This window comes from Callospermophilus lateralis, chromosome X, assembly GCF_048772815.1.
Source record: "Callospermophilus lateralis isolate mCalLat2 chromosome X, mCalLat2.hap1, whole genome shotgun sequence".
Taxonomy (NCBI): domain Eukaryota; kingdom Metazoa; phylum Chordata; class Mammalia; order Rodentia; family Sciuridae; genus Callospermophilus; species Callospermophilus lateralis.
In genome coordinates, this window is record NC_135325.1 from 53662407 (window position 1) to 53689359 (window position 26953).

At 44.9% G+C, this 26953-nt stretch overlaps 1 protein-coding gene across 1 annotated transcript in view; it reads right to left on the bottom strand.

Moving 5' to 3' along the window:
• Stard8 (StAR related lipid transfer domain containing 8) overlaps positions 1–16793 on the bottom strand; it is a 76740-nt gene extending 59947 nt beyond the window's left edge. Inside the window, exons 1-2 of the mRNA XM_077106666.1 lie at positions 16600–16793; positions 3149–3182 (exon numbers count right to left, since the gene is read on the bottom strand). Coding sequence (XP_076962781.1) covers positions 3149–3182; positions 16600–16644 — 79 coding nt within the window. The 5' untranslated portion in view covers positions 16645–16793. The remainder of the gene's footprint in view (positions 1–3148; positions 3183–16599) is intronic.
• Positions 16794–26953: the final 10160 nt, after the last annotated feature.

The window sequence follows — 26953 nt, forward strand, 5'->3', positions numbered from 1 at the left end:
CCAATCCCTGCTCTGCTCCCCTTTGTGCAGGCTGTCCTCACCCGACTCTCACTAGACTCAGGCAATCACAGATCCTTCTGCAGTCCCATCCAGCACAGCACACTTTCTTCCAAACCTCTGAACTCACTGAGGGCCCAAGAAGCTACTAATTGGTCACCTCTAAGAGGATTGCTAGATAGTTGAGGGTCAGGGATGGGAAAACATTTTTATTTTTGTATCTCTTTAATTTTAAAGTGTGTGAAGGCATCACCACTCCATCAATCAACTAATAGTAAAACAAATCAAGAGCTCTGCTCATTCCCTCTATGAAACCTCAAAGTCAATCACATTTGTTCAGCTTTTTGATGTTTTTAAGGCACTGTGTCTTATGACTCATAAGAATCCCATGCAATAAGATGTGGACATCCCATTTTATAGATGTGGACACTGGTCCAGAGAGAGGAAGCAACTCGCCTGGACTCACACAGTGAAGTTGTAATGACATTTGGGCCAAAATCCAGGTGCCATGTTTCTCAATGCCTTGCCTGCTATGATTGCCACATCCACATAAAATCATCACTTCTTGCAAACTGTCCTCGAATCGGCCTGAGATAATGTGTTCATATTTGCCCTTAAATAGACATTTTCAAACTTGAACCTAAAGAAGGAGTAGGAAGACCAGTCTCATCGCAGCTTTGTAGGTGGCAACCTCTTCTGCCTGGTTCCACCCCCTAAAAGACACTCCTCTCTGCTCTAGGAGCCACTGACCCCTCAGCCACTGGGTGACCACCCTCCTGGGGTTCCACATTGGCGCCTCAGCCTGGCACAGACATTCTAATGAGGTAGCTTGGCAGCTGCAAATGCATTCATCTGGGGGGGGGTCACTATTTCAGGGCCTGAGGGGTTTCTTTTTAGCCTTTGCAGCTGGTGTCTCTGAAATGGAGAAGTCTGTCCTTCCCCCAGTATGGGCGGCGCATACATCTTGTACCCCCAGAGGTCTCTGATGCAAAGCAGGAACTGTGCTCAGCAAGAAGCCCTGGAATGGTGATGGGTGGGGTGGGGGTACTGAAGGAGCAGATGTATGCTCTATGCTGATCAAAGCAGTGTTCTGCTTCAAAATAGGTTCCTTCTACTGTCATGGCAATGCAAATAAACACCTCACCCCCGAGTTCTTCTTTTCTTTCTTTCTCTTTCGTTTCCATTTTTTTTCTTCACTACTGAGGTTTGAACCCAGGGCCTCACTTATACTATTCTATCACTGAACTACACCTTTGGCCCTTTTTTATTTTTTAATTGTTATTTTGAGACAGGGTAGCACTAAAATCGCCCAGGTTGGCCTTGAACTTGTGATCTTCCTGCAGTCGCCTCACAGGAGCTGAATTTACAGGTGTGAGCCACCATGCCTAGCTTTGTTTGTTTTGTTGCCAGGGATTGAAGCCAGAGTTGTATTACCAGTTTTATTCTCCAGTACTTTTTTATTTATTTATTTATTTTATTTTGAGACAGGGTCTGGTTAAGTTGCTTAAGGCCTCAATAAGCTGCTGAGATTGGCCTTGAATTTGTGTTCCTCCTGACTCTGCCTCCCGAGTAGCTCTCATTAACAAGCATGCACCACTGCACTGATCTGTCAGTTCTGTTTTAGAAGGCACCACCCAATAATTCAAGGTCCTAAGGTAGAAAAGTCCTTGGGAATTTACCAGATCCCTGGTCTACCTTCTGGAAGGACTGTGCCCAAAACAGCTCCAACTACTTTGCATGGTCCTCAGGAATAAGGACCTTTTCCAGTACCTTCCCAAGATACCCTTGGCAGGACATTGGCGGCTCTATGTTTCAATGCCCCTTATCCTAACTGCCACCTGGAAGCTATGATCATACAAGTAGTGACTTCATCTTCATGAAAAATTAGAGCCAGTGAGTGGCTGAGGTCAGGAGAGAGACAGGAGGTTGACCCCAAGACCTCAGTGAAACATGGCCCGTGCCACTAGTCCAGCCATGGCAGCAAATGCTTCCCTGGTCAGGATCCTTCTTTTACTTCCCAAACCTGTCACCCTTCTCTAGACAACTGTGTCCTCCTTGAAAGAAGGAAGTGGCTCAGGGAGTGTTTACTTGTCCACATCCGAGTAGGACATCAGAGGGCAGAAGGCAGATAGGCAGTCAGGCCCATAGAAACTTGTTAAAGAGGAAAAAGAGGTTTTTTGTTTGTTTGTTTTGTTTTGTGTCTCAGTAGGCTGAGAAAAACATGATATTACAACTTTTTTATCAGTGCATATTAATTGTATACAATGGTGAATTTCATTATGGCATATTCATAAATGCATGGAGTATAATTTGATCAGCTTCACCAATTCCCCCCTACTTCCCTTTACTCTCCTCTCTTCCCTCCCACTTATTCTCCTCCTTGACTCCAATGGCTTCCCTTCTACTTTCATGGCATCCCCCCCCCCCTTTTTTTTTCTTTTTCCTTTCTTTTTTTTTTTTTTTTTTTGATATGGGGGATTGAACTCAGGGGCACTCAACCACTGAGCCCCATCCCCAGCCCTTTTTTGTGTTTTATTTAGAGACAGGGTCTCACTGAGTTGCTTAGGGCCTCACTAAGTAGCTGAGGCTGGCTTTGAACTTATGATCCTCCTGCCTCAGCCTCCCCAGCTGCTGGGATTACAGATATACACCACCACACCCAGCAGGAAGGAGGAAATTTTTTACCTGAAGGCTACATTTATTCTCTTAGCCTAACTAATCTCTTGAAAACCTTTCAGATAAAGCAGGTTTTGGGAATATCAGAGACTCTTCCCTTCCCCTTTCACTTACCTGCTTCTCTTATGCCTCACACCAGTAATACACTTCCCAGTGGAAAGAAGGCATTTGAGAGCAAGGGAAGCACGTGGGTGCCTGTCACTTGCTGATAGCTCTAGAGGGAAATCCTCTCCTGGCTCCCAGACAAAAGCAAAACCTCCATCTGAGAAATGGAAGTTCTGCCTGGAACCAAAAGGCAGGGCCCCAAAAGAGACCAAGAAATGCCCAGTGGAGGGAGACAGAGAGGATGTCTTGAGCTTAGAATCTCAGGCTCTGGCTCCTGTCCCTAGGGGACCTGATCAGCTGGTCTCTTAAGAACCACTGAGAAGCTTAGTCTCATTGTATGCTGCTTGTGAACCCCGCCTCATGCACTTACCAGCATTCTTCCTCGCTTGCATCAACGGGAAGCACTGCAAAGGAAACAGAAAAGTAGTCACGGCATTGCCAAGATGTAATGTCAAAACTGAAGGGAGCTTTAAAATCAGCAAGTTCAATCAGCCCATTTTATGGAAGGATAGATTGAGGAACACCGAAAAAGGAAAACAAAGTAAAGAGCAGTGTGAATTCTAGAATCCCAGATTCCTGACTGCCTACTCCTTACTACTTCCTCCTATCCTAATGGCTGATTCCTACGGTTTATTTCCTTCTCATGGAATGGAGAGTGCTCCTGCCAAGTTAGGGGACTAGATAGAGTCTGCAAAATTCACAGTACCATTCTAAATCCTGACAGTAAAGATAATTCAAGAATCAGTCCACATCTGCTTGGCATATACTATACTTGGTATAGCATTGACCATGCTAGAAGCAAGGTGTACTGATGGAAATGGTAGTATTTAAACTTGGAAATAGTTCAAGGTTACCTTCCCCTATTTAATGATTATATGACACTGGACATAATCCATAACCTTTCTTTACTCATTTATTTATTCAGAACTGGGGATTGAACCCAGGGTTGCTCTACTACTGAGCTACATTCCCAGCCCCTTTTATTTTTTATTTTGAGACAGGGTCTCACTAAATTACCCAGGTTGGCGTTAAACTTGACATCATCATGCCTCAGCCTCTAGAATCTCTGGGATTACAGGTGTGTGTCTGGTGCCCATAACCTCTTGAGCCTCAGGTTTTTTTAAAATATAAGATTAGTAGAGTAATAACCCTGACCTCACAGGTTTTGAGAGAAACTAATGTATATGAAAACACTTTTTAAAATGATAAATCACTTTTTAAATTCATTCAACAAATACTTATAGGGCATCAAAAGATATTTATAGGGCACCCTAGCATTATGCCTAATGCTAAGTACATATAGCAATCTAGACAGATAAGGACCTCATGGAGCCAAAACCTTATTGGGAAGGAACAAACAATCAATAAGCAAACAAAGACATAAAGGAATTTCAGGCACCACTGAGAACCAACAAGGAGAAACTTTAAAAAACAGGATGAGATAGAGAGTTATTGGATAAGGAGAATAGGAAGGTGGCCACAGGGGGTTTCTCTGAGGAACTGAACTTTGAACTGAGATCTGAATGACAAGGAGGATTGGTTATGTGAAAATCTGGATGCAGACGTTTCTAGGCAGTAGTTGAAGAGAAAGAGGCAAGAGTCAAATTCTGCAGAGCTTTGAAGGCCAGGATGTGGATTTTGGCTTTGATTCAAACATAGTATGGAACCATTGGTGGGTATAGGTCAGGAGAATGGTAAGATTTTATTTCTACCTTAAAAAGATTACTCTGGCTGCAACATGTGGTTTGGATTATACAGCTAGAGCAGAAGCAGGGAGACCTGTCAGGAGATTTAAATATTTTTTTATTTTATTTTTTTTACAGTGCTGGGGATGGAACCCATGGCTTGGTACATGTAAGTAAGCATGTGCTCTGCATCCCTAGCCCAGGTGTCTTCTGCCATAGTGCAGGTAAACAATGTTAGAGACTTGGGCTAAAATGGCAGTGATAAAGATGTTAAGTTAATGGCTAAGCGGGAATTTTATAAAAGGAAGGAAAGAAGGGCACTTCTTAGAGATAGAAGAATTTTCTAGGCCTATTCTCTTGTCTTTACACAGGCAGCCTCTTTATCAACCAAAAGGATCAACAAAGTAGTTATCAGAGTATGTTTACTATCTCTTACCTTTGGAATAAGGACTGCCACACCAGGTATAGACACTTAACCACAATGTTTCCTCATCCTAAGATTTGTCTTGGCTTTAGATCACCCTAAAATGACTAAAGGTCAGGTCCACCCTTGAAAACCACACTTGTTCATAGGAAAGAGAAGGGATCAGAGATGGGCCCTTCACAGTGTTCCCTGGCAAGGCCTTTGAGGGATGTTAGTGTGAGGGAGAAAGAAAGTTCTAGAATGAGGTAGGTATGAACCAAAAGAAACAGATATGAAAGTCTCAAACAAAGCTACAAGTTGGAACTAAGATACATCAAGTCAGTATAATTCTCAGTGGTAGATCAAAGTGGAGGAAAAAAAGAGAAAGAGTGAGCTGATGAAAGAGAAAGAGAAAGCAGGCCCCTGTGAGTTCCTAAATTGGACAGTTCTGAGAAATTAGGATATGAATTGATGATTGGGACAGACTGCTATCCTGAAGTCCTGCTGCATTCATACCAAATCTACTCCTCTCCCATCCTACCAGCCCTACCCACCATTGGGAATGTCATAGTTAGGGATAGTTCAGAAGATAATTAGGTCTTAAATTAACACAGAGCTTTATGGGTTACAAATAAATGACTTCCTTTGACTGTCACAATCATCCTACATGGTAGGTTTTATTGTCCCCTTGTGGCACATGAGGAAAGCCAGGCCCAGATAAATGACTGATTTAGCCAAAGTCAAACAGCCAGTAAATGTCAGAGACAAGATTACTCTTGAGGTCTATGGTGTCCCCAGTTTTACTGCATCCCATTATTTCCTCTGGGGTCCAGGATAATTGGGTTGGCCAGGACCATTGAGTCCCACTCTGATTTTGGCCTTGATCTTTATGCTCTTTTGGTAGCTAAAACTTTACAGGGGAAGAGGGGGTATGAATCTTTGCATTCAGAGTAGAGGCTCTTTTTGTTTCCTGGTGTAGAACGTAGTCCTCTCAGATTTGGGGGACTCTGAACCCAAGAACTAGAAGTTCAGCAGCTACAAAGACAGTGACAATCTTCTCATTCTGTGAGCCATTAATTCACATTGTATTTATGCATTTATTCACCCATTCACTAGATGCCTCCTTGGGGTCAGGCTCTGTGCTAGGTACCAAGGGATAGAGAGAAAGCAGACAAATGTCCTAACTTTGTGGAATTCACAGTGAAGTGGGGAAGTCATTGCCAGCACAAATCATTACAATTCCATGTAAATGCAACTGGAAAGTAGCACTTATGGAACTGAACAGAAGGAGTAATTCAATGCTGGATATTGAGTTGCAGTACCATCCACATGAAGGAAGTATCAATTTGAAGTCAGTCTGGAAGATGAGTAGTTAGTTTTCATCAAGTAGATAAATGGACACAACAAACATGGTGGGCAGAAGGAAGGGCCTAGAAAAGTGCAAGAAGATGTCAAAGCATGTGCTTTGAGGAAGTATATATAGTCTGGGTGGAGAACAGAGTGCCAGACAGATACTGGAGCAGCAGGTAGAGGCCACACCATGAAGGACATTGTAGGGCATCCTAAGAAACTTTATCCAGAATCCAATGGGGAGCCAATGAAGGGACCTAAACAAGAAAGTAACGTATATAGATTTGTTTTTAAGAATGTTGTTCTAGTCAGGCTCAGTTGCACACGCCTGTAATCCCAGTGGCTTGGGAGGCTGAGGCAGGAGGATCGCAGCCTCAGCAACTTATCGAGGCCCTAAGCAACTCAGTGGGGCCCTAAGCAACTCAGTGAGACCCTGTCTCTAAATACTCAATGGTTGAGCGCCCCTGAGTTCAATCCCCAGTACCCCCCCTCAAAAAAAAAAAAAAAAAAAAAGAATGCTCTAGCTGTGGAATAAAAGATAGATTGGGAATGAGGAGGTTACAGAGAGACCAGTGCACTGGAAAGGTTATAGGTTGGACAGTGACCTTTGGGATAGGAAGTTTGAGACCAATATGTGGACTATTTCCATGGGAGAAGAACCAAAGTTAAATAATAGGATGTGGGAGGATAAGAAAGGAGTCCAGGATGACTCCAACGTTTCTGGCCTGTCAACTGAGTGAATGAGGGGCTATTAACTGCAATCAGGAACAGGGGAAAAGTGGCTCACGGATATGGGAGCGAAGTCTTCTGTTCTAATGAATCTTGCCTTGGACATGGTGGACTGAAGGGTCTATGGGACATCTGATCAGAGCTATCCAATAAACACTGTGGTAGACCTACAGATGCTAAGATGCATAAAGGCAGACATGGTCATTGCCCCAGAAAAGCTTGCAGTCTGGTGGGAGATAGAGTGATCAGAAAAAAACAAAAAAAAGATGAAACAGTTTTGAGAGAAAAAGAGAAACAGGATGAAGGAGTCAAAAAGGGAAAGTCAGAGTCAAAGAAGGGATAAAAGCAAAAGGAAGGTTACTGTGTGAGAAGTCAGGAGGTCTGAGAGGAGTAGTTCACATACAAGCTGCAAAGTTATCAAACGACTTGGCCCAGCCCTGGGAGTCCTCAGCCATAGTGGCTGACTGGGACCAAGCTCACTCTCTTAGCATCTTTTCTGCTCAGTCTGCAGGCTCTCCAACTTGTCCTTGCCCTGCTGTCTGAGGGAAGGCCTGAAGAAATGGTTTGTCCTTTCCTTGCCTGATTTCTCTGCTTTCCTCTCCACCTTCACCACCCACCCCCACTCCACTGCCCCTGGTCAACCATGTGCCATAGACCCAGGCCTAGGGCCACAGTCATGAGAGCACGTTCTTCACATTCCAGCCTCCCCCAGTCCTCTGAACTGGGCCACACAGAGCCCTATTCACAGCCTGGCCCTCCCTTCCTCCCTTCAGAGTGGACCTCACCGCCCCCAGGCGCAGCCCATGTTTTGCCAACACAGACTATGGCCACTATGAGAAGGCAGGTTCCCCTGACCCCTCTGGAGCTGACTCCTCTGTCTCTTGGGGTCTCTTAGCTGGGAGGTGGGTCCAAGGGGTTTGACCCTTTGTACCTGCATGAGTATATATGTGTATTTTATGCACTCATTAACCTTCCTCTGGGTTAGGCCTGGAATAGGGACTGGGTTGGGCCACACTGTCACTGGACACAGGGATGGTAGGGCCACAGTCTGGATTCCTAGAGGAGTTTATAGTCGAGTGTGGAGATAGCTAGGTACACGGGGGACGGCATGTGAGCCTGGGCTGGATGGAACCTGCCACTGGTCTTAAATTGGAATGTCACCATGCCACTTTTTAAACCAGGGAACATGTGCTCATGTTCAGAGTGTAACTTCTACTGGTGGTGGGGTATTCTTCCATTGGAGGATGCCACTCTTCTCTGAAAAGGGGAGAGGAGACCTGGTCTTCAAAAGGACTGACTGACATGGGCATTCTGGGCCTTTGACCCTATGCCTTTGACCATTTCTTTGCTGGGCCTCAGACTTCTTGCCTAAAAAAGGCATCCTACGTGGAGCCACAGGAACTCTGACCATTTTGTTTATTTATTTATTTATTTTTGTGGTGCTGGGGAACAAACCCAGGGCTTCATGCACGCTAGACAACTACTCTACCGCTGAGACACATCCCTGGACCCCTGACCATTTTATAAGTCACTGACACACACAGAAATTCCTAATGTCTCAAACTCTTTTCTCCTCTATTCCTTCCTGCCAGTCCTGATATGGCTTCCGATCTGTCTTCCCCACCCTGACCCCTCACCTGGCCCACGGGGTTGCTTCAGGCCTGGCTCTTACTTCAGTCCCCTTTCCCTCTACTCTCCTCCAGCCTCACACCCTACTATCTTGGCTGTGTCCACAGCAGGCTGAGAGCTGGGCCAAGGAAGAGAGTGAATGAGCAGCTGCAACCCCCAGGGGTTCTCTGGATAATCTCAGGAATGTCATATCCTAAAGACTTGACTTTCCCACCAGCCAACAGGGACCCTCTTTCCTGCCCAGAGCTTGGGAGTCTTTCCGGAGGAGGGGCCTTAGAGCACTGAGTATATGTAGGAAGGGGCTGGAGGGGAGAGACCCAGCAGTTCTAGTGTGGGATGGAGCCTCTTTTGTACACTCTAATCTAGTCTGACCAGTGGTGGGAGCAGAGGTGGGAGGAGGAGGAATAGGGGAATTGCCTAAAAAACTCACTTCCTAAAACTCAGGATAGTAACATCAGTGTTTTCTACTGTCCTTCCATTTCCATGGATGATCTCAATTCTAGGCTCTCCTCAGCCAGGGTGGTGAGGGAATTGGCAGATCTAATTTTTCCTCATTTTATAAATGAATACTTTGTGAGGTGTGGTGATGCACACCTGTAATCCCAGTGCTTCTGGAGGCTGAGGCAGGAGGATCAAGGGTTCAAAGCCAGCCTCAGCAAAAGCAAGGCCCTAAGCAACTCAGGGAGACCCTGTCTCTAAATAAAATACAAAAAAGGACGGGGGATGTGGCTCAGTGTTGGAGTGCCCCTGAGTTCAATCCCCAGTACCAAAATAAAATAAAATAGTAATCTGAGGGCCCTAGCAATGGACATAGGGTCACGTACAGTAATTAATTCATCATCTTCACATTGAACTCCTATTTACTGACTCCCTACTGTGGCAGGCTTTTTCACAGATGTCATTGCAATCAGTTATGAAATGGGAAGTATGTTGCCCATGTTGTAAATAAGGAAACTGAGGCTCGGAGAAAACATGAAGAGGCAGAACGTGGGGTAGTAGAAGGTTGCCTAGTTTCCAGCTACTATCTTTATGTCATCATACCACATTCTTTTCTCCAGCTCCCAGAGGGTGACCCAACCCAGGTTAGGGAAGTTCAGCCCATGCTCATTTCCAGAGCCTCAACCCCCATTCACCAAGTGCAGGACTTCCTTTCCTCTGCCCCTTGGCAGTCCCAGCCTTGGAACTGCCAAGTGACCTGGACTCTAAGGTCCCTGGCAGCAGTGGCAGCAGCAGCTCCAGGGTTGGCCAGAAGGGTGGGGCAAGGAGCTCTACTGCCCCCACCCTACTGTGAAGTCTCTGACCCCAAATCCCAGCACAAGCGGTCTGAGCCACTGTTCCTTGTTATTGTTACCAGTGACTTGGAAATGCAGGCCAGGCCTTGGCTCCCAGAGCTTCCCAGGCCTCCAGCTGCTCTCAGGCCCTAGGGGGTTCTGGGAGGCCTATTATTCATTGCAGGATTTTTTTTTTTTTTTTTTTTTTTTTTTGCCCTGGGCCTGGGCTCGTCTCTTTCCTCCCCAGAGACCTGGAGTGGAAATCACTGACATTTTGGAAGCAGTCTTTGTTGTTTGTATGTTTTTTTTTTCCAATTTGGCCTGGAAGTTTGGGGAAATATATGCAAATATAATGAGAGTATCAGAGCTGGAATGGCTCTCAGAGATAACCAATCCAACATCCCCATTTTATGGATGGAGAAACTGAGTCCCGGTTTATATAGCTATAATGGACTCTGGAACTAGATTACCTGGGTTTAAAAAAATCCAAGGTAATAGCTGTGTGATTTTGGATACGTTTCTAAACTTTTCTGTGTTTCAGTAAAATGAAGATGATAATAACTGTGCTTGCTTTGTAGGGTTATCCTGATAGAGAAATGAGCTAACACATGTGAAAGGTTGAAATGATATGTGCTACAGAGTATGTGCTCTAGCAATAGTGATTCATGTTAGTTCCAACTTTCTTTAGTGTTTGTGAGAAAAAAAAATCAAACCTGGCATTGCCAATCTGTAGCTTTCTCCACTTACTTCCCCCTACCAGTCATAGTGTCAGGCATACCCTCCACCCCCAGCAGCCCCACTTATACAGTTTTTGGCACCAAAGAAGCTGAAGACAAAGGAAGAATTCATATCTGAGGAGACATAAGTCAGAGTTGAAACCTCACCTTCTGTTCCCCATCTCACCTGCCTATGGCCATCCCACCATCTCCCACCTTCCAGAACAAATACTGTTTAATCTCAGATGACTCTTGAGCAAATAGCACCAGTTGTGCTGAGATGGAACCACTGGGGGAGAGGGACAGAGTTCAGGCCTGGTAAATTCAGGGGATAGGAGTCCCTTCTCCACTCCCAGGACGGACCCAAGATGGTTCCAGGTTTTGCTCTTACAGGAATTACCCAGACTCCAGTGTGGTCATTTCTCCACCTTGTGGACTAAGCAGGATCACCAAGTACAAGTACTGGATAAACTTAGATTGCTAATTAATTGTATAGTTTCATACCCTGAAATTTTCTCGACTGTACCAATCGTACCCATCAACAGGGCAATTAGGGATTGTGAGTATGAAAACATCATTTTATATGTACTAGACAGTAAGCTCCATGAGCATAGGGACCTATAACTATGTTGTTCACTGTTATCTAATTCCTCAGGGCCTGACCCAGAGTAGGTTCTGAATAAATATCATTGGGTTAATGAGTGAAGGAATGAACTCTTAAGGATATTCCCAGCCTAAGGAAAATCTCCACTTCATTTCAGATAACAGCAATAAGCATCTCAACATGCTTTACCATCGTTATTTCCTTTGAACCCCACCATAGCCTTGTAAGGTAGAAATTATAATTGTGCCCAATGTACAAAGAATAAAAATGGCTACTGCTTACTAGGTGCTTTTTTTAAAAGAATTTAACCTTTATTAATTTGTTGTTGTTTATTTGTTTTTATGTGGTGCTGAGGATCTAACCCAGGGCCTCACCTGTCCTACACAGATGCTGTACCACTGAGCAACCCCAGTCCTGTGTGCTGCTTTTTGAAGGGATGTAATAAGTATTTACTCATTTAAGCCCTAGAACAACTTTATAAGGTGGTTTATATTTTTAGCTACATTTTATGGCACAAGAAACGAAGGCTCAGAGAGGTTAAGTAATTTTCTGAAGGTCACAGAGCCAGTAAGTTTTGGCCCGAACAGGTGAAGGAATTGATTCCAAATTTTACTCTAGATATCTTGGTATTCTCACTGCATCAAGAGCACCAAGGTTGAGCTCTCATACCCAAATTTCAAAGTCTCTGGCTAAGGATTTAGCTCAGTATAGAACACTTGCTTAACATGTGTGAGGCCCTGGGTTCAATCACCAGCTCCACAAATAGAAATTTCAAAGTTTCTCACCCCCCCCCACCCTTGTCACCCAACCCCAATATCCAGGGCAAGTCCCTTGGAACTGTGCCTTCTCCTGTCTCCTTACTGTCCTTGAAGACTCACCTGGCTCTTTACTCCATAGATGATTCCTTCAGATCCTGATTCCTGGGCCAGGCTCCTCCTTAAACCATTTCATTGGCAATTCCATTGAGTCTTATTCACTGAGGACAGCTGACCAGCCTAAGACCACTCAGCACAGATGAGTGGTCATACATAGGCACATACCGACTCCTATGTATGACCTAAGTATGAATACAGTGACTGAGGACAGGTATGGTGGCTCATGTTGGACCACAACTGTGTTGCTAATTTCTATGAGCTTTCCACGTTTACAAGGGACTTTTCTGTCATGCTTGGCTTTGATTTCACTAGAAGCTTTCGGGGTAGATATGATAGCGCTGTTACCACATAGATGTATGTGTGCGTGTATGTGGCACATATATAGAAGTCCCACATAGTATTGCTGTTAGATTTTACCAGAGATGGTTGTTTGAATTTTGCCACAGAACGAGTAGAGAGATTATCATACAGACCACATTTCAATCAGACTATGTCCTGACTCAGTCTATGACCTTGAGCACATGTCTTTCTTTGCTGAATCTCAGTTTCCTCATTAGGAGTTTGGAAGGGGAAGCAGACAAGGGAGAATAGATGATCTCTAAGGATTTTTTCAATTCTGATATTGTATGATTATCTACCTATGTTATAAGAGGAGGGGACTGGGAACAGTAGGGAAATTTGACCCTCTTTCTTTGTAATGTTTACTTTTTAGTTGTAGTCGAACACAATATCATCTTTATTTTATTTATTTATTTTCATGTGGTGCTGAGGATCAAACCCAGGGCCTCACATGCACTAGGATAGCACTCAACCACTAAGCCACAACCCTAGCCCCAAAAGATTTGACCCTCTTAATGTGTGTGTGTGTGTGTGTGTGTGTGTATGACAGAGAGAGAGAGAGAGGGAGAGAGAGAGGGGGGGGGGAGAGAGGGGAGAGAGAGAGAGAGAGAGAGAGAGAGAGAGAGAGAGAGAGAAAGTCAGATGCATGCTTGGTTGTGGTGAGAGGCCATAGATACTTTCCTGGCCCCTGCTGGCCCCCAGGGCAGGAACATCAGACACGTATGGGACTATTTATACTGGGTTCATCTCACACCCAAACGTCTTGTCCCTTGGCTGCCCCTACCTCAGAGAACCTCAAAGCTATCCCGAGCCCTGGCCTGGCCTCTTGCCACCTTCCCAGTATCCTTGGCTTCTGACGTGTTACCCTTGAGCAAGGTTTACTTCTGTTCCAAGACCCAGCAGGGTCAAAGTAGAGGCCTGAGGGGGGGGGGGGTTGTAGCAAAGAAGTGGATAAGACCTGAGACCATAACCCTGCAGTATGCAAATATGGAGTAAATTTATCCTTGCTTTGGTCTCCCCCAGTACACAGTTTAGAAATCTAGTGTATTGACCACCTATTCTATGACAAACATGTGAAATTCATGAACCCACGGAATATGCATGACATCCCTGTGAGGCAGGTACTGATTAGTGTCCTTTTTCAGGCAAGGAAACTGAGGCTCAAAGGCACAGGGTTAATATGTGTGCATGTGGGAGTGTGTCCAATTTAAACACATTTATCTGCTTCCCTTCTCTTATATCTCTTTAGCTGAAGGACAGCCCCATGTGGTATGGAGTTGTAGGGAGCTCATTTTCCCCCATCATAACCACCATGAGGTTGAATTTGATCATCTGATAAAGCCCTTTTCAGCCATGGCGGGCTCTGCCACAGCCTCACCCCTCCCCTCAGTCAGCTTTCCCACAGCCACATGACTGCTCACAGAGAGGCAAGGCTCAGAGAGAAAGGGTGGCTCAGAGCAGCTGACTGGGTTGACAGGCCCAGAGAGCCTGCCTTTCTGACTGGGGCCTTAAACCAGCAGCATTGGAAAAGGGAGCATGAGGCCCAAGCGTGTGCATTGGTCTGGGGTCCTGAGATCTAGCCATGTATTGATTCATGTCTACCAAGATCACACACAACCACATCCCTGTCTGTGTGTGTGTATGCTTGTGCACGTGCATGTACACACGCACATGCATGCACATGTGCCTCTGTGCTCTGTGAATACTTCTGCATATCTATATAGTTTTGCGTACATGCTTGGATCTGTGTGCTTCTGTGTGTCCCTGTGTGCTTGTGCATGGGGGTACTTGCCAGCATAAGAGAATTTGGGGTAATGAGTGCAAAGCAATTTAAATTCATGCCAAGCACCCAGAAGGGTTAATTAGGGTAGTAGTCAGGGGTGCTTCTTAAACCTGGGACCTCAGAGGCACTTTCAATTCCCCCTGCCGTTGCCTTTATCATTGCATCTAGCTTCTCATCATCTCCTCGCCACATACCCTGGCTCTGCATCTCCACTTAGACCCTTCTATTCCACCCCCGCCTGCTGCTGCTAGCGTGTGTCTCCTAAAAGCACTCATTCAATTATATCCCTATTTTACTGAAATGGGCTCTCTATCCCCTAAAACAGGAATCCCCAGACTTTGGGATTTCATGGATAAAGAATTTAATTTAATTTTTTAAAAAAGATTTTATAAGATTTCCAAAATTTTTTTATTCTTTTTTTTAAGAGAGAGAGAGAGAGAGAATTTCTTAATATTTAGTTTTCAGTTTTCGGTGGACACAATGTCTTTATTTCATTTTTATGTGGTGCTGAGGATTGAACCCAGCACCCCGCTCATGCCAGGCAAGTGCACTACCGCTTGAGCCACATCCCCAGCCCAAGAATTTAATTTTAAATAGATACATTTTTGTTTACGATTTTAAATATTAAAATATTTTAAAATAAATCAATAGGGGAACATTCAACATGTCACAAACTATTTTTTAAATTTATTTTGCAGAGGACAGACATTAAAAAATTTTTTTCACTCCATTCTATAGTAAGGACACAATAATATCCACATAAAAAATAGTTTGAATTGAATTAATTCAGCGTCTGAGAAACCACACTACATTAGTCCTTGTCTTCTCCCATTCCATTGCAGATGGGACCCCCACTGGGTGAGAGCCTTGAGCCCATGGGTTAATTTCAAACCCTTGGGGCGGGGTAGCCTATGCTTCCTTCTCTTTAGTGCCTCTGTCCTCGAACCCCTTGCTTGAGCCACATCACCAGAATGAACCCTCCCCCCAGGCACAGCCACCGTGCTGCCTGCAAGCTCTTGCCCATGCAGTTCCCTCTGCCAGGCATGCCTGGAATGCCCCTCCCCCCCTTTTTGGACTGACAAACTCTTCTCTTCCTTCAACCCTCAGGCTCAGCCCAAATGTGACCTCCTGTGAAACCTTTCCAAGTCCCTCCCCATGGAATGGATCTTTCCTTCCCGAGGGTCCCAGCAGCCCTTTCATCCTATCTTAGAATCAGGTTAATTGTTTGAACATTTTCCTGTCAGGTTGGACTGTGGGGAGCCACATAGTGTCAAGAAGGGCATGGGCTTAGGTGTTCCAACCACAACTCTTCCAGTCATATTTGAGTGGCCCTTGTGGATATTCCTTAACAGTTCATAGGATCCTTTCCCAATTATCAAAGCAGGAAAACTACATATTTTAGTAAAGTTCACTACCACAATGAATGAATTCAAAGTGCCCAGGTCTGTCTGATACATAACAGATGCTAAATATATATGAGTTCCTTGATACTTGAAAGCAGAAATCATGCTTTACAAATCCCTGTTGATTCTGCTGTGCTCATCATGTACTTCCTGTGGTCAGGACATAGTAGGCACTCAAATATTTACTGACTTACTACCTATCCCAGGGCTGGTATATAGTAGGTGCTTAATGAATATCTGGCACTTTTCTTATCTCCTTTACAAGGACAAAAACCATGTCCTTTTTCATCTTTCTGTCGCCCCTATGGTGTGTAGCACACAGTAGGTGATTGATATATGTTGATGGAGATTAGTAGTAATAATAATGATAACAGATACAATTACTTGTGTGGATGCCGCATGCCAGGCATCATGCTAGGAACTTAACACACATTATTTCTTACATTTTACATATAAGAAATAAAAACACTAACAGCAACCTCTTTACCCCACAAGGTTAGTATAACTATTGTCCTCATTTTAAAACTAAAAAACTGAAGCTCAGAGAGATTAAGTGTCTTATCTTCATATGAAACCTTGGGAAGCAACAGAGGTGGGTTTTAGGAAAAAGAGCCAGCTAGCAGCCATGCATGGTGGCACAAACCTGTGATCCCAGCTACTCAGGAGGTTGAGGCAGGAAGATCACAAGTCTGATACCAACCTGGGCAACTTAGTGAAAAACTCCGTGTCAAAATAAGATAGAAAGGACTAAGGTATAGCTCGGTAGGAGTGTCTAGTATGTGCAAAGCCCTGGGTTCTATCCCCTGAACTGGAAAAAAAAAGCCAGGTGGCTTATTTATTTCCTTAGGAAAGCAGTAGAAGGTCACAGAGCTGATTAAGAGACAAGGGTGAGACTTGAACCCAAGCCTTTTTAGCTCCAAGAGCCTCAGGTAATCTCAGGAGCTGGTCTGATCTGTCTTTCTCAGCCAGTAATGGTCCCAGCTGCTTCCTTCCCCCAAGAGCCATGGGATGGGCTGGTCTGGCCGGCCACTTACCTTCACTTTCCTGAAGCAAGACCAGAAAACGTCCAGCAGAGGCATGGTGCTGCACGGGGAGCTGGTAGGGCCAGTGAAGCTTTACTGGGCACGAGCCTCTGCCTCTCTGTGGACAAGGCTAGAAGGGACCCGGGGCTCAGGGATAGCCAGCCCTGGCCCTGGGCTCCATCAGCCAGCAAGCACTGCGAGGGGAGAGGCGGAGAGCGGCGGCTGGCCTGAGATCAGCTGCCTCGACTGCCGGCCCCTCCCGGAGGGCTGAGGGAGGGAAAAAGGGAGGGAGGGAGGGAAGGAGAGAGGCTGGCTAAGGAGGAGGGACCGGGAGGCGGGTCACTCACTGATTCAAACTCGGCACCGTTAACCAGTTGGCTGAGACTGGACAGCAATGTCAGTTGAAATTCCCGGGACGTTACAGTTTCCCAGCCTGGGTGTCTAGTCCGTCTGCTGGCTCCGGCAGCAGTCCCATCACCTGTGTGTCAGTAGGTCTGCCAGGCTGCCTCCTGGCCCATTAATACATCAGCTCTCCCTAGGGCCTTCAGGTACAACCCAGACCAGGCAGGAGCTATGGAAAGAGTGCCAAGGGGAAGGAGCAAGGAAGGAGTTCCTTGGCCCTTAGAAGGAAGGTGTGAAGGCCATCAGTGGAAGGGAAAAAGCTTATAGCCTTGGAAACACCTCAAACAGGTGGCTCCGGGCTCTGTGTCAGGGGATCCTTCTCAGCCCCACTCTAAAGTCAGGCATCCTGACCCACTGGCACTTCTGGGATGCTCCCTCCACCTGGGTCTCAGTTTTGCCAGCTGGGCAAACTAGTTAACCATGCTGAGCTTGAATCAGGGAGTGACCTGCCTCCTGGTCCCTCCTCCTTAGACAGCCTCTTTCCTTCCCTCCCTCCCTCCCTTCAAAGTCAATGTATAGAGGTCTCTATGTCTCAAGTCTGTTTTTAGGACTCCTATTTAGAGTTAGAAATTGGGTAAGTCTGGAAGAAACCCGATTCCAGAAATCAAATTTATGTCCTCTCAGAATGCCCCAGCTGCCCTCCAGGAGTGCACAGGAAGTCAGGTAACTCCCCCGAAAGATTCTGAGTCTTCAAAGTCCATTTCATCCATCCCCTAGCTCACACAGGATGGGTGTACATCCCTTTCTGAACATCTCCTGTAGAGATGATACCTTCCTTCCTTTACCCACTCCCATGCTCAGAAAGCTTCCAGTCTGAAATCTAAACCTGAACCCTCTGGACGCCCTGAAGTCAGTTCTTTCAGCAGAAATAGAGTTAGCACTCTGCAGTTGTAGAGGCTTTCTGGGCAGGAAGCCATTAAGAAACAGTGATCCTTCCACCCCCACACACCCTTTCCCCAGACCTCAAAAGGCAGGGTGCCATGGATGGTGGTTAGAAGCTTCCAGGGACCCCATGGCAAAGGGCCAGGCTTGGGTCTCTGGGGGCGCATGTCATCAAGAGCCCCAAAATAACTTACTCTCTCATTTCTCTTTCAGAGACCAAGTTGGTCAGGCAAAGGGCCAGTTTCTGGGACTCTGGAGGGTCCCAAGCCTGCTTTGAGCAAGCCTCTGCCTGCCTTCAAGGACTTTGCTTATCTGTGGTTTTGTCCTGAGGTCTATTTGGAGAGTATACAAGAGTCCCTCCTGATCTGCCTAGGATTTACTCTGTGGCCCTCAGTTTTGCTAGTTATGCCCTGAGGTTGTAATAACTGATCTGTCACCTTCTCACTCTGACCTCAGGAGTATCTCAGATGTGGCCTGGGATTATAAGGGGAAGCCCTCTACAGGGTGTGGGGGAAAAGTGTAAAATGAAGACCCAGGACAGAGATTGTTTCCTCCTTTGAGCATATGCCCACTTCCCCTGCAGCCAGAGCCCTGAGGATGAAGAGCCATGGATCAACTGTTGTAGGAGAGGCCACATGGAGACCTAAGATTGCTACATGTTCTCTTCCTCCCTGCAGTTCACCTCCTTTAGATTCAGGACTCTGGGAGGAAGTGCATTCTCTGTGGCTTTGGGCATTCGTTTGGGAGGTGATAGTGCATAGCACACCACACTGACCTGAGAAAGCAAGAGACTTCAGTTTCTGTTCTGGACCTTTCATTCCAGGTTAGCCTGAGATGGTTAAGCCCATCTGGAAGTAGACTGCCTGGATTCAAATCCCAGTACTGTTACTCTCTGAGTGACTTTAGCCCTGTCACTATATTATTTCCCCTCTGCAAGATGGGAGATATTAAGATATCTTACCTTGTGGGAAGGTTTAAACTGAATGAGTTAAAGAATTTACTGCACTGCCTGGCATGATGTTAGTTCTCAATAAATGCTATTTGTACTATTGAAAAACAGAGCTTTGGAGCCAGAAAGACTTAGATTTAAATTCTGGTTCTGCTACCTCCTGGCAGGGTGCCCTTATAAAAGCCACGTTCTTTCTCCAAGCTGGACCATGAATTCATGCTTACATAAGGGGACTGCTGTTATGAGTTAACAAGATAACATTCACATGCACTCACTAGCTTGGTTCATAATAAGTAAGTATTCAGTAAAGTTTATCCCCGACCTCCCTCTTCCTGTCCTGGGTGCTCCTGACTCTCCCTTCCTTCTGCAAAAGCAGAAGCAGCATTGATTGGCATCATTCACCTAGGAGTTCAAATCCAAGTCTAACAGCTCTTGGCTGTGTAACCTCCTTAGGAGAGTCAGCTTCTCTGGCTGTAACAAGAGCATGAGGATAAAAATCCCCACTCACCTCCTAGGTTTCCTATTTATGAAAGAAGGAATCTGAAAGGCCGGATGTGACATTTCTTCTGTCTTGTCTCTTTCCTTCCCCCATATACAACAGGGGCTCTGAGTCTGGCAGGGTCTTGCCTTACACCTAAGGTCTGCCCTGATCAATCAGTATAGCAGGCAGGAAGCCTACTTTCTTTGGGGTTGAAAGTAGCAATTAGGGAAGGTGGAACCAGGTTGGGTGCACTGGGCAGCAGCTGTGCACAGGCAAGCAGAGAGGCTATCATATCAACCTTTGCACTGCCCATGAGGGGTTGTGTTGTCTAAGGCTTAAGTCACTTATCTACACCAAGGATCCCAGATGAAGAAGAAAGACTTGGTGTGGTTGAGTCCCATAAGGAAGGAAGAATGGCCTTCCTCCCAAGGTCATTATGTCCATGTCTGTGCCAGATATTGAGCAGATCACATCTGTGACAATGAGGGCTCCCTATAGAATGTGAAAGGAAGTCAAAGAAACACTTGAACAGGAATGCTTTTTACAATTAAAAGTCATTAAGGGGCCAGGCATGGTGGCTCATGCCTGTAATTCCAGTGACTCTGGAGGCTGAGGCAGGAGGATCACAGGTTTAAGGCCAGTCTCAGAAATTTAGTGAGACCCTGTCTTAAAATAGAAAATAAAGGGGGCTGGGGATGTGACTCAGTGGTTGAGCACCCCTGGGTTTAATCACTAGTACAAAAAAAGTTAAGGACCCCAGAGAATTTTTATATATGTGGGTAGACTTATCAGTACTTACCATATTAGAAATGAAAACTGAGACATTTAAGGGATATCGCTTGATTGATTTTTAAAACAGGCCTAAAATTTTTAAATGTTAACATGAATGACATATTGGATAACATATGTTTATCTATTTTATTAAGAATAGCAATAGTTTCCAAAACAAAAATAAATCTGAGAAAAGTGACATTGTTTTACATTTTTGGGTCTCTTTAATGTCTGGCTTAATAGGAGACAGCTGGCTTCTCATAGTTGTTCTGCATTCAATCTGTTGTGAGAAGTAGTTTGGCTTGGAGTATATGAAGAAAATCCTGCCTCCTACAAATATAGAGTTTGAAAACAGAGACCTCATTGACCCTCAGAAATGTTCTGAGGGACCCTCAGGGATTCTTGAACCACACTTCCACAATCACCACATTAGAAGATCCTAATTAGACCACATTAGAGAATCCTGGAACATCTGAGCTGGATGTCTTTTAGAGCACTCAGCTTGAAATCTCTCATTGTGCAAAAAGGGAAACTGAGTCCCAAGTAGGAAAAGGGATTGGTTGATTTCACACAGCAAGTCAGTGGTAGAACTCAGACTTAGATGGAAGTCTCCTGCTTCCTAGGAAAGTTCTTCTTCCATTGTTTTGAATAAAATACAGGTTTCACAGGGCATGGTGGCACATGCCTATAATCCCAGTGGCTCAGGAGCCTGAGGCAGGATTGACAGTTCAATGCAAGCCAGCCTCAGCAATTTAGCAAGGCTCTAAGCAACTCAGTGAGACTCTTGTCTCTAAAATATTAAAAAGGGCTGGGGATGTGGCTCAGTAGTTAAGTGCCCCCTGGGTTCAATCCCTGGTACAAAAAAAAATCAGCTTTATTGTGGAAGCTCTGGTAACTATGGATGAGAGAAGTTTGGGTATTGGTACCTGGTATGTCACTGATGCAGCAATTAGAGCTTCTCAGAGCATCCAAAGATCACACAGATTGCCCCAAAAGGCAGTGAGCTCCCTGTCACTAGACATGTACAAGGAAAAGATTGATCCAGCTAACTTCTCAGATTCCTATCAGCCTCAAAGACTAAGAGATGAGACTATAAATGGTACTTGCACCACAGTTCAAGCAGTATTCCCATGGCAGAGCCAAAATGGTCAGTTTTCCAGGGCCTTGCACATGCAAGACAAGCACTCTACCATTGAGTTAGCAAGACTCTTGCTAAGTTGCCCAGGCTGGCCTTGATATTGTGATCCTCTTGGCTAAGCCTCCTAAGCCACTGGGATACAGGTGTACACTACCATTTTTGGATCACATTTACTTTATTAAAAGAAAAAACCTATTTATTTATTCTCCACCTTTCATTCAACAATGTTCATTCATTCAACAAATATGCATTTGATATCTACAATATACCAGGCAAAGTGCCAGGTATCTTGTTCTAACAATATAAATGATTTCAGATGAGAATGATACATTCATTCTTATTTCACTAGTAAACTACCTGTCTCGCCTCCTTTTATTTCAATCCTATTTATTTTATGCTCATTTTAGTAAATGCTATGGACCCAAGGAACCCTCCTCATCTACTGCATATAATAATAAGGAATTAGGAAAGAAAACCTGGACCAAACTTACACTTGCATTTCATCTTATTTTCTTGGTCTCTGAGTTTTTACCAGTGTTTCAATTAATGCATTTCAGTGTAATGAAGGCAGAGAGCAAAGCTCAGTGGAAACAAAGTTTCCTAGCATTCCACAAGAAGGCAGGGACTTGTGAAAGGTACAAGTCTGGATTTCCATTTCCAACAATGACTGTAGAGATTCGAAGAATAGAAGTGCTCCTAGGAGACAAACATTTGTGCATTAATCTCCAAATATCAATGTATTCTCCCAGAGAGGAATATGACATTATATATAGCTCCTAGAGGGCAGAAAATTCCTCATGAGGGAACACTGTTTTCCAATACACATTGTTATGGTTTACATATGAAGTGTCCCCTGGAAAGCTCATGTGTAAATGTATGAGTGTTCAGAGGCAAAAAGATTAGATTATGAGAGCTATAATTTAATCAGTGGATTAATCTATTTGATGGGTTAATAATTTGAAAAGACTACTATACTGCGTGTAACTGATGGCTGGTGGGGCGTGGTTGGAGGAAGTAGGTCACTGGGGGCATTCCCTTGGGGATCATATATCTTGTCTCTTGTCTCTTGTCTCTTCCTCCCCCTCCCTCCTCCCTCTCCCCACTCTCTGCTTCCTGGCTGTCAGGAGATGAGCGGCTCTCCTCTGCCATTCCTTTTTTTCCATGCTATTCTGCCTCACCTGAGGCTCAGAGCAATCTGGTCAGCCAACTCTGGATTGAACATCTGAAACCATAAGCCTGAATCAACTTTGGTCACAGCAGCAAAAAGCAAACTAACACACACATTTGTTTTCAGTGCAAAGTCACTCAGAATGGCATCTATCACTTTTGCTAATAGGTCACAGGATCATATAACCAGGACTTTTACTTTTCCTCGTGCATTTATTTGTTTATTCATTCAGTAGACTTTGCTGAGCACTACTCTATGCTTGGCCTTGGGATACACAGACAATGATGCTGATAATTTATAACAACACTTAACATTTCCTGGACCCTTTATGGATACCCTGACTGTTCTAAGTACTCTCCAAGCTTTATCTCATTTAGTTTCACAGCAACTCTATGTGGAAATTACTCTTATGATTCCCATTTTACAGATGAGAAAACTGAGTCCCATGGAGGTGGTAAATCGTGCCCAAGATCACACAGCTGATCAGTGACAGAGCTGGGATTCAAGCAAAAGCCATCTGAGGCCAAATCCCAAGCTTTTACACTGTACCCTTTGCTCAGATATGATCACCTCCCTGGCACAGGGTTGGAACATGCCTCACAGAAGAGTTAAGCAAGTAGACCAAGGGCTTTAATCCAAAATGGAGTATGAGCAGGTGGAAATGGAGAAGCATTGGAGGCTAGATAAAGGTTGAGTCAAGGGATAAGATGGCTTGAGGGAAAAAGGTGGCATTCATATTGAAAGATGCCTCAGGTTTGAGCAAAATATGGGACGAGTATTCCACAGAGAACAGCATTTGAAAAGGTCTAGAAGTAGGACTTCAGAAAGTGTACATGACAAAGCTAATTAAAGTGGTCTGTATTACAGGGTACATAGCATTGCCATATCGACAAATCAATGTATGGCATGCCCAGTTAAATTTGAATTTCAGATAATCAATCAATATTTTTTTCGTATGTCTGAAATGCATATTTAGCTGATGTCCTGTATTTGTATGGCAACCCCAAGAGCAAGTAAATGGGATTATAGAATGAGAAAGGGTAGATTAGAGCCATATCATAGAAGGCCTTCAAGGGAAGCTAGTGAGTTGCTAAACGACCATGAAAACATTCTTCTTTGAGTCTCAGTTTGCCTATATGTAATGTGACAGCACTGACTAGAACAGTGATTCCTAAACCTGGTGCACATCTATTTCAAAAATATAGACTCAGGGCTGGGGTTGTGGCTCAGTGGTAGAGTGCTTGCCTAGCATGTGCGAGGCACTGGGTTCAAGTCTCAGCACCACATATAAATAAATAAAGGTCCATCAATAACTAATAAAAAATATAGACTCCTAGGCCCCTCCATAGGCATACTAAATCAGAATCTTAAGTGGACAGAGCCTGATTCTATGGTGATTCTGATGAACAACTGGGTTTGGAAAATGGTGGGTCAGGTAACTAAGCCTTCTTCTAGTTCCAATGTGTATTGTGACTCATCCATTTATTGGTTAGACCAGAGAGATAGACTATGCCTTAATACTACTAAATTCTTAATTCCTTTCTGTCCCCTGAGTATTCTCATCATTAACGCCCAAACATTTCCAGAAAAGACTTGGAACTCTCCTTCCATTCCCCTCCCAGCTTACAGAAGGTCACCACGTTAAATGCCCCCAACATGGGGCATTTTGGCAAATAGAAGGCAGTGGGTCGTGTCCTTGCTGAAAAATGTCCCCTGTTTTGACAGAATTTCTTCCTACCCAAGAGAAGGGCTCAGGATGGCTGGGAAATGGGGTAGACACTGAAGTTCTGTATGTTGCAGGACCATCAAAGCAAGCAGCCAGAGACTGAGGAAGAACTGGGCATGCTCTATAAAAGAGAGATGAGCTGCTCCTTGGAGAAGTGAAATTCCTGCTGTTGGAAAGTCTGGTCTTCCATTCATCAGCGCCTGGAATCTGAAAGACAGACTTCCTAGCTTAGGAACGAATGGCTCCTGCCCACTGCCACAGTGGCTACTGCCCATAAGTAGGTCAGCTCAGAACCTCCTCGCTCTCATAGCTCCTACCTCAGCAAGCCTGATATGCCGAGATTTAGAGGCAGGGCAAGGAATCCTCGACCAGGATCTGCTGTATTTCATAGCCAGGCCCAGAAGCCCCTGCCTGGGACCAACCCATTCCATCTCTCCAGGGGGACTTGGACTACATTCCTAAGTGCATGCACCTCTTATGGTCACAGCTTTGTTGGTGTGGCCTCCTCACTAGAGTCCGCTTGCCAACAGGCGAGTTCTGCTGGGGCTCACAAAAAGGGGTTGCAACCGAGGGCTGAAGCTCATGAGCACCTGATTATGAGCAGGCTCGTCAGTCATTATCAGTCTAGCACCTGAGCAATCTTCTGCATGCACTGGGGGCTCCAAATACTCTGGCAGCAAGACATCCATCTTGTCTCTAGTTAGAGGCTGGAAGGGCAAAAAGGGCAGGGCAGGAATGCTGTCCAGTGAAGGAGGAGGAGAAAAGGGACAAGGAGACAAAAAGGGGGGAAGGGGACCAAGAACAGGAAAGGAGAAGGAAAGAAACTGGCTTGGAGCAAGGTCTGGGCCAATGACCCAGTGGAGATTGTGGGCCCACTTCTAATTCCCTGATAGCCCACAGGCATATCTTAAGTTTGTATAGAGCTCAGGAAGACTCTGAGATAGTGGCTGCTGATACTGGGAGCCTATTTTATTTGCCAGGCTTAGTGAATAGTCAAATTCCTTGTCTTAGAGGATTATAGCCACAGTTTGCTGAAGCAAATCTGGATGCCCTGAGACATGTCAGGCATTATGCAACAGGTCTTGCTACACTCATAGTTGGGTAGGTAGAATAAGCTTGCTGGTGAGCTGAGGTGACAACCAGAAGTGGTGGTATTTAAGGGAGCAGCAGAGGTCTTCAGGCCCACACAATGTCTTGGGAAAGGTCACAGTAATGGACAAGATGTTTAGGGGCATATAAACTCTTGCTAGGGTTTGGATCTGGAGTGTCCTCAGAAAGCTTATGTGTTCAAGACTTGGTTCCCAATCTGTGATGCTATGGGGAGGAATCTTTTAAGAGATGGGGTCTTGTGGAAGGAGGTTAGGTCACTGGGGGCATGCCCTTGCAGTGGATATTGGGACCCCAGCTTCTTCTCGTTCTCTTTCATTCCCACCCATCATAAGGTGAGTAGCCTCTTCTGTCACACACCCCTGCCATGATGTACTGTGCTGCCACAGACCCAAAGCAATGAGGCAAAGCGACCAGAAACTGAAACTTATGAAACCATGAGTCAAAACAAACCTCTGTTCCTTTAAGTTGATTATCTTAGATATTTTGTTACAGTGACAGAAGAGGGTAGCAATGGGGCAGGGGGGGGAATGTGTGTAAGCAGCAGGACCCTGGTGCAGGGAAAGGGGCCAGGCTCAAGTCTGTGAAGGGACCAGCAAAAAACAGATGAAATTCAGACAGCAGAACTGGAGTGAGCAAGGTGGGGACCTGGTCACTGTTATCAGAGTCCAGTGACTAGAACCAGGGTGCAGGGACAGGGGCGCCTCACAGCAAAGGACTGATGTTGAGTTCATCAGGTGGGCCTGGGGAAGCCAAATGTCAAGATGTGGGGCCAGAGATGCAATTGGTCCTGAAAATGAGATCAAAAGTTCTCAACTATAGGGGAAGGAGACCAGTAGTGACTGGGTACCATGCAAAGTTAGATGGTAGGCATTCTATAGGGTCAAGTCCAGCCCAGAGGTTGCTTGACACAACTCAGCTTACAGAGCTTGATTCAGACTCTGCCATAGTAGCAAGAAAGCTTCCAAGAGGCTCTCAGGCTCAGCAAAAGCAAATCCTGAGCTGTGAAATATGGCCTTCTTAGTGACTCAGTAAACCATGAAACCCTGGACAAACCAATACTGGGCTTCTGTTTCTTCATTTCCCTATGTGCCAATCCATATAGCTGGAGTAAATGAAATGCCCAAATGAGAATACTAACCATGGTAAGAATGATAAAAATAAGACTAATAATAATAGAACAACAAGAAGAAAGTAGAATAATTAATTCTACCAAAATAGTCACAATCATGGTTGACATGTATTAAACACTTATTATGTGCCGACACCACTCTAAACTTTTTCCTGGAATACCCCATTTAATCCTCACCAGCAACCATGTGTGAAATGTAGAGATGAAGACCCCAAGAAAGTTCAGAGATGTTTAGGTCATATAGTGTGTAAGTGGTGAAAATTGGCTTCTCATCTTGGTAAACTGGCTCCTGAGCCTGCATAAGCAGCCCTCATGCTCATGGGGAGAAAACAAATTCCCATTTACATTTCTGCTTTTTGAGAAGTGCCTTCACAGATCAGTTGCTCATTTAAAAAACTGGAATGTGTGTGTGTGTGTGTGTGTGTGTGTGTGTGTGTGTGTGTGTGTAAGTATTTTGAGTTTTTCATAGGTTCTGGATATTAAGCCTTGTCAGATGAATAGTTGAAAAACATTTTCTCCCATTCTATAGGTTGTCTCTTTACTCTGTTGATTGTTTCTTTTTACTGGGCAGATCTTACCCTATATAGAGCAGCTATTATAAAAGAAAATA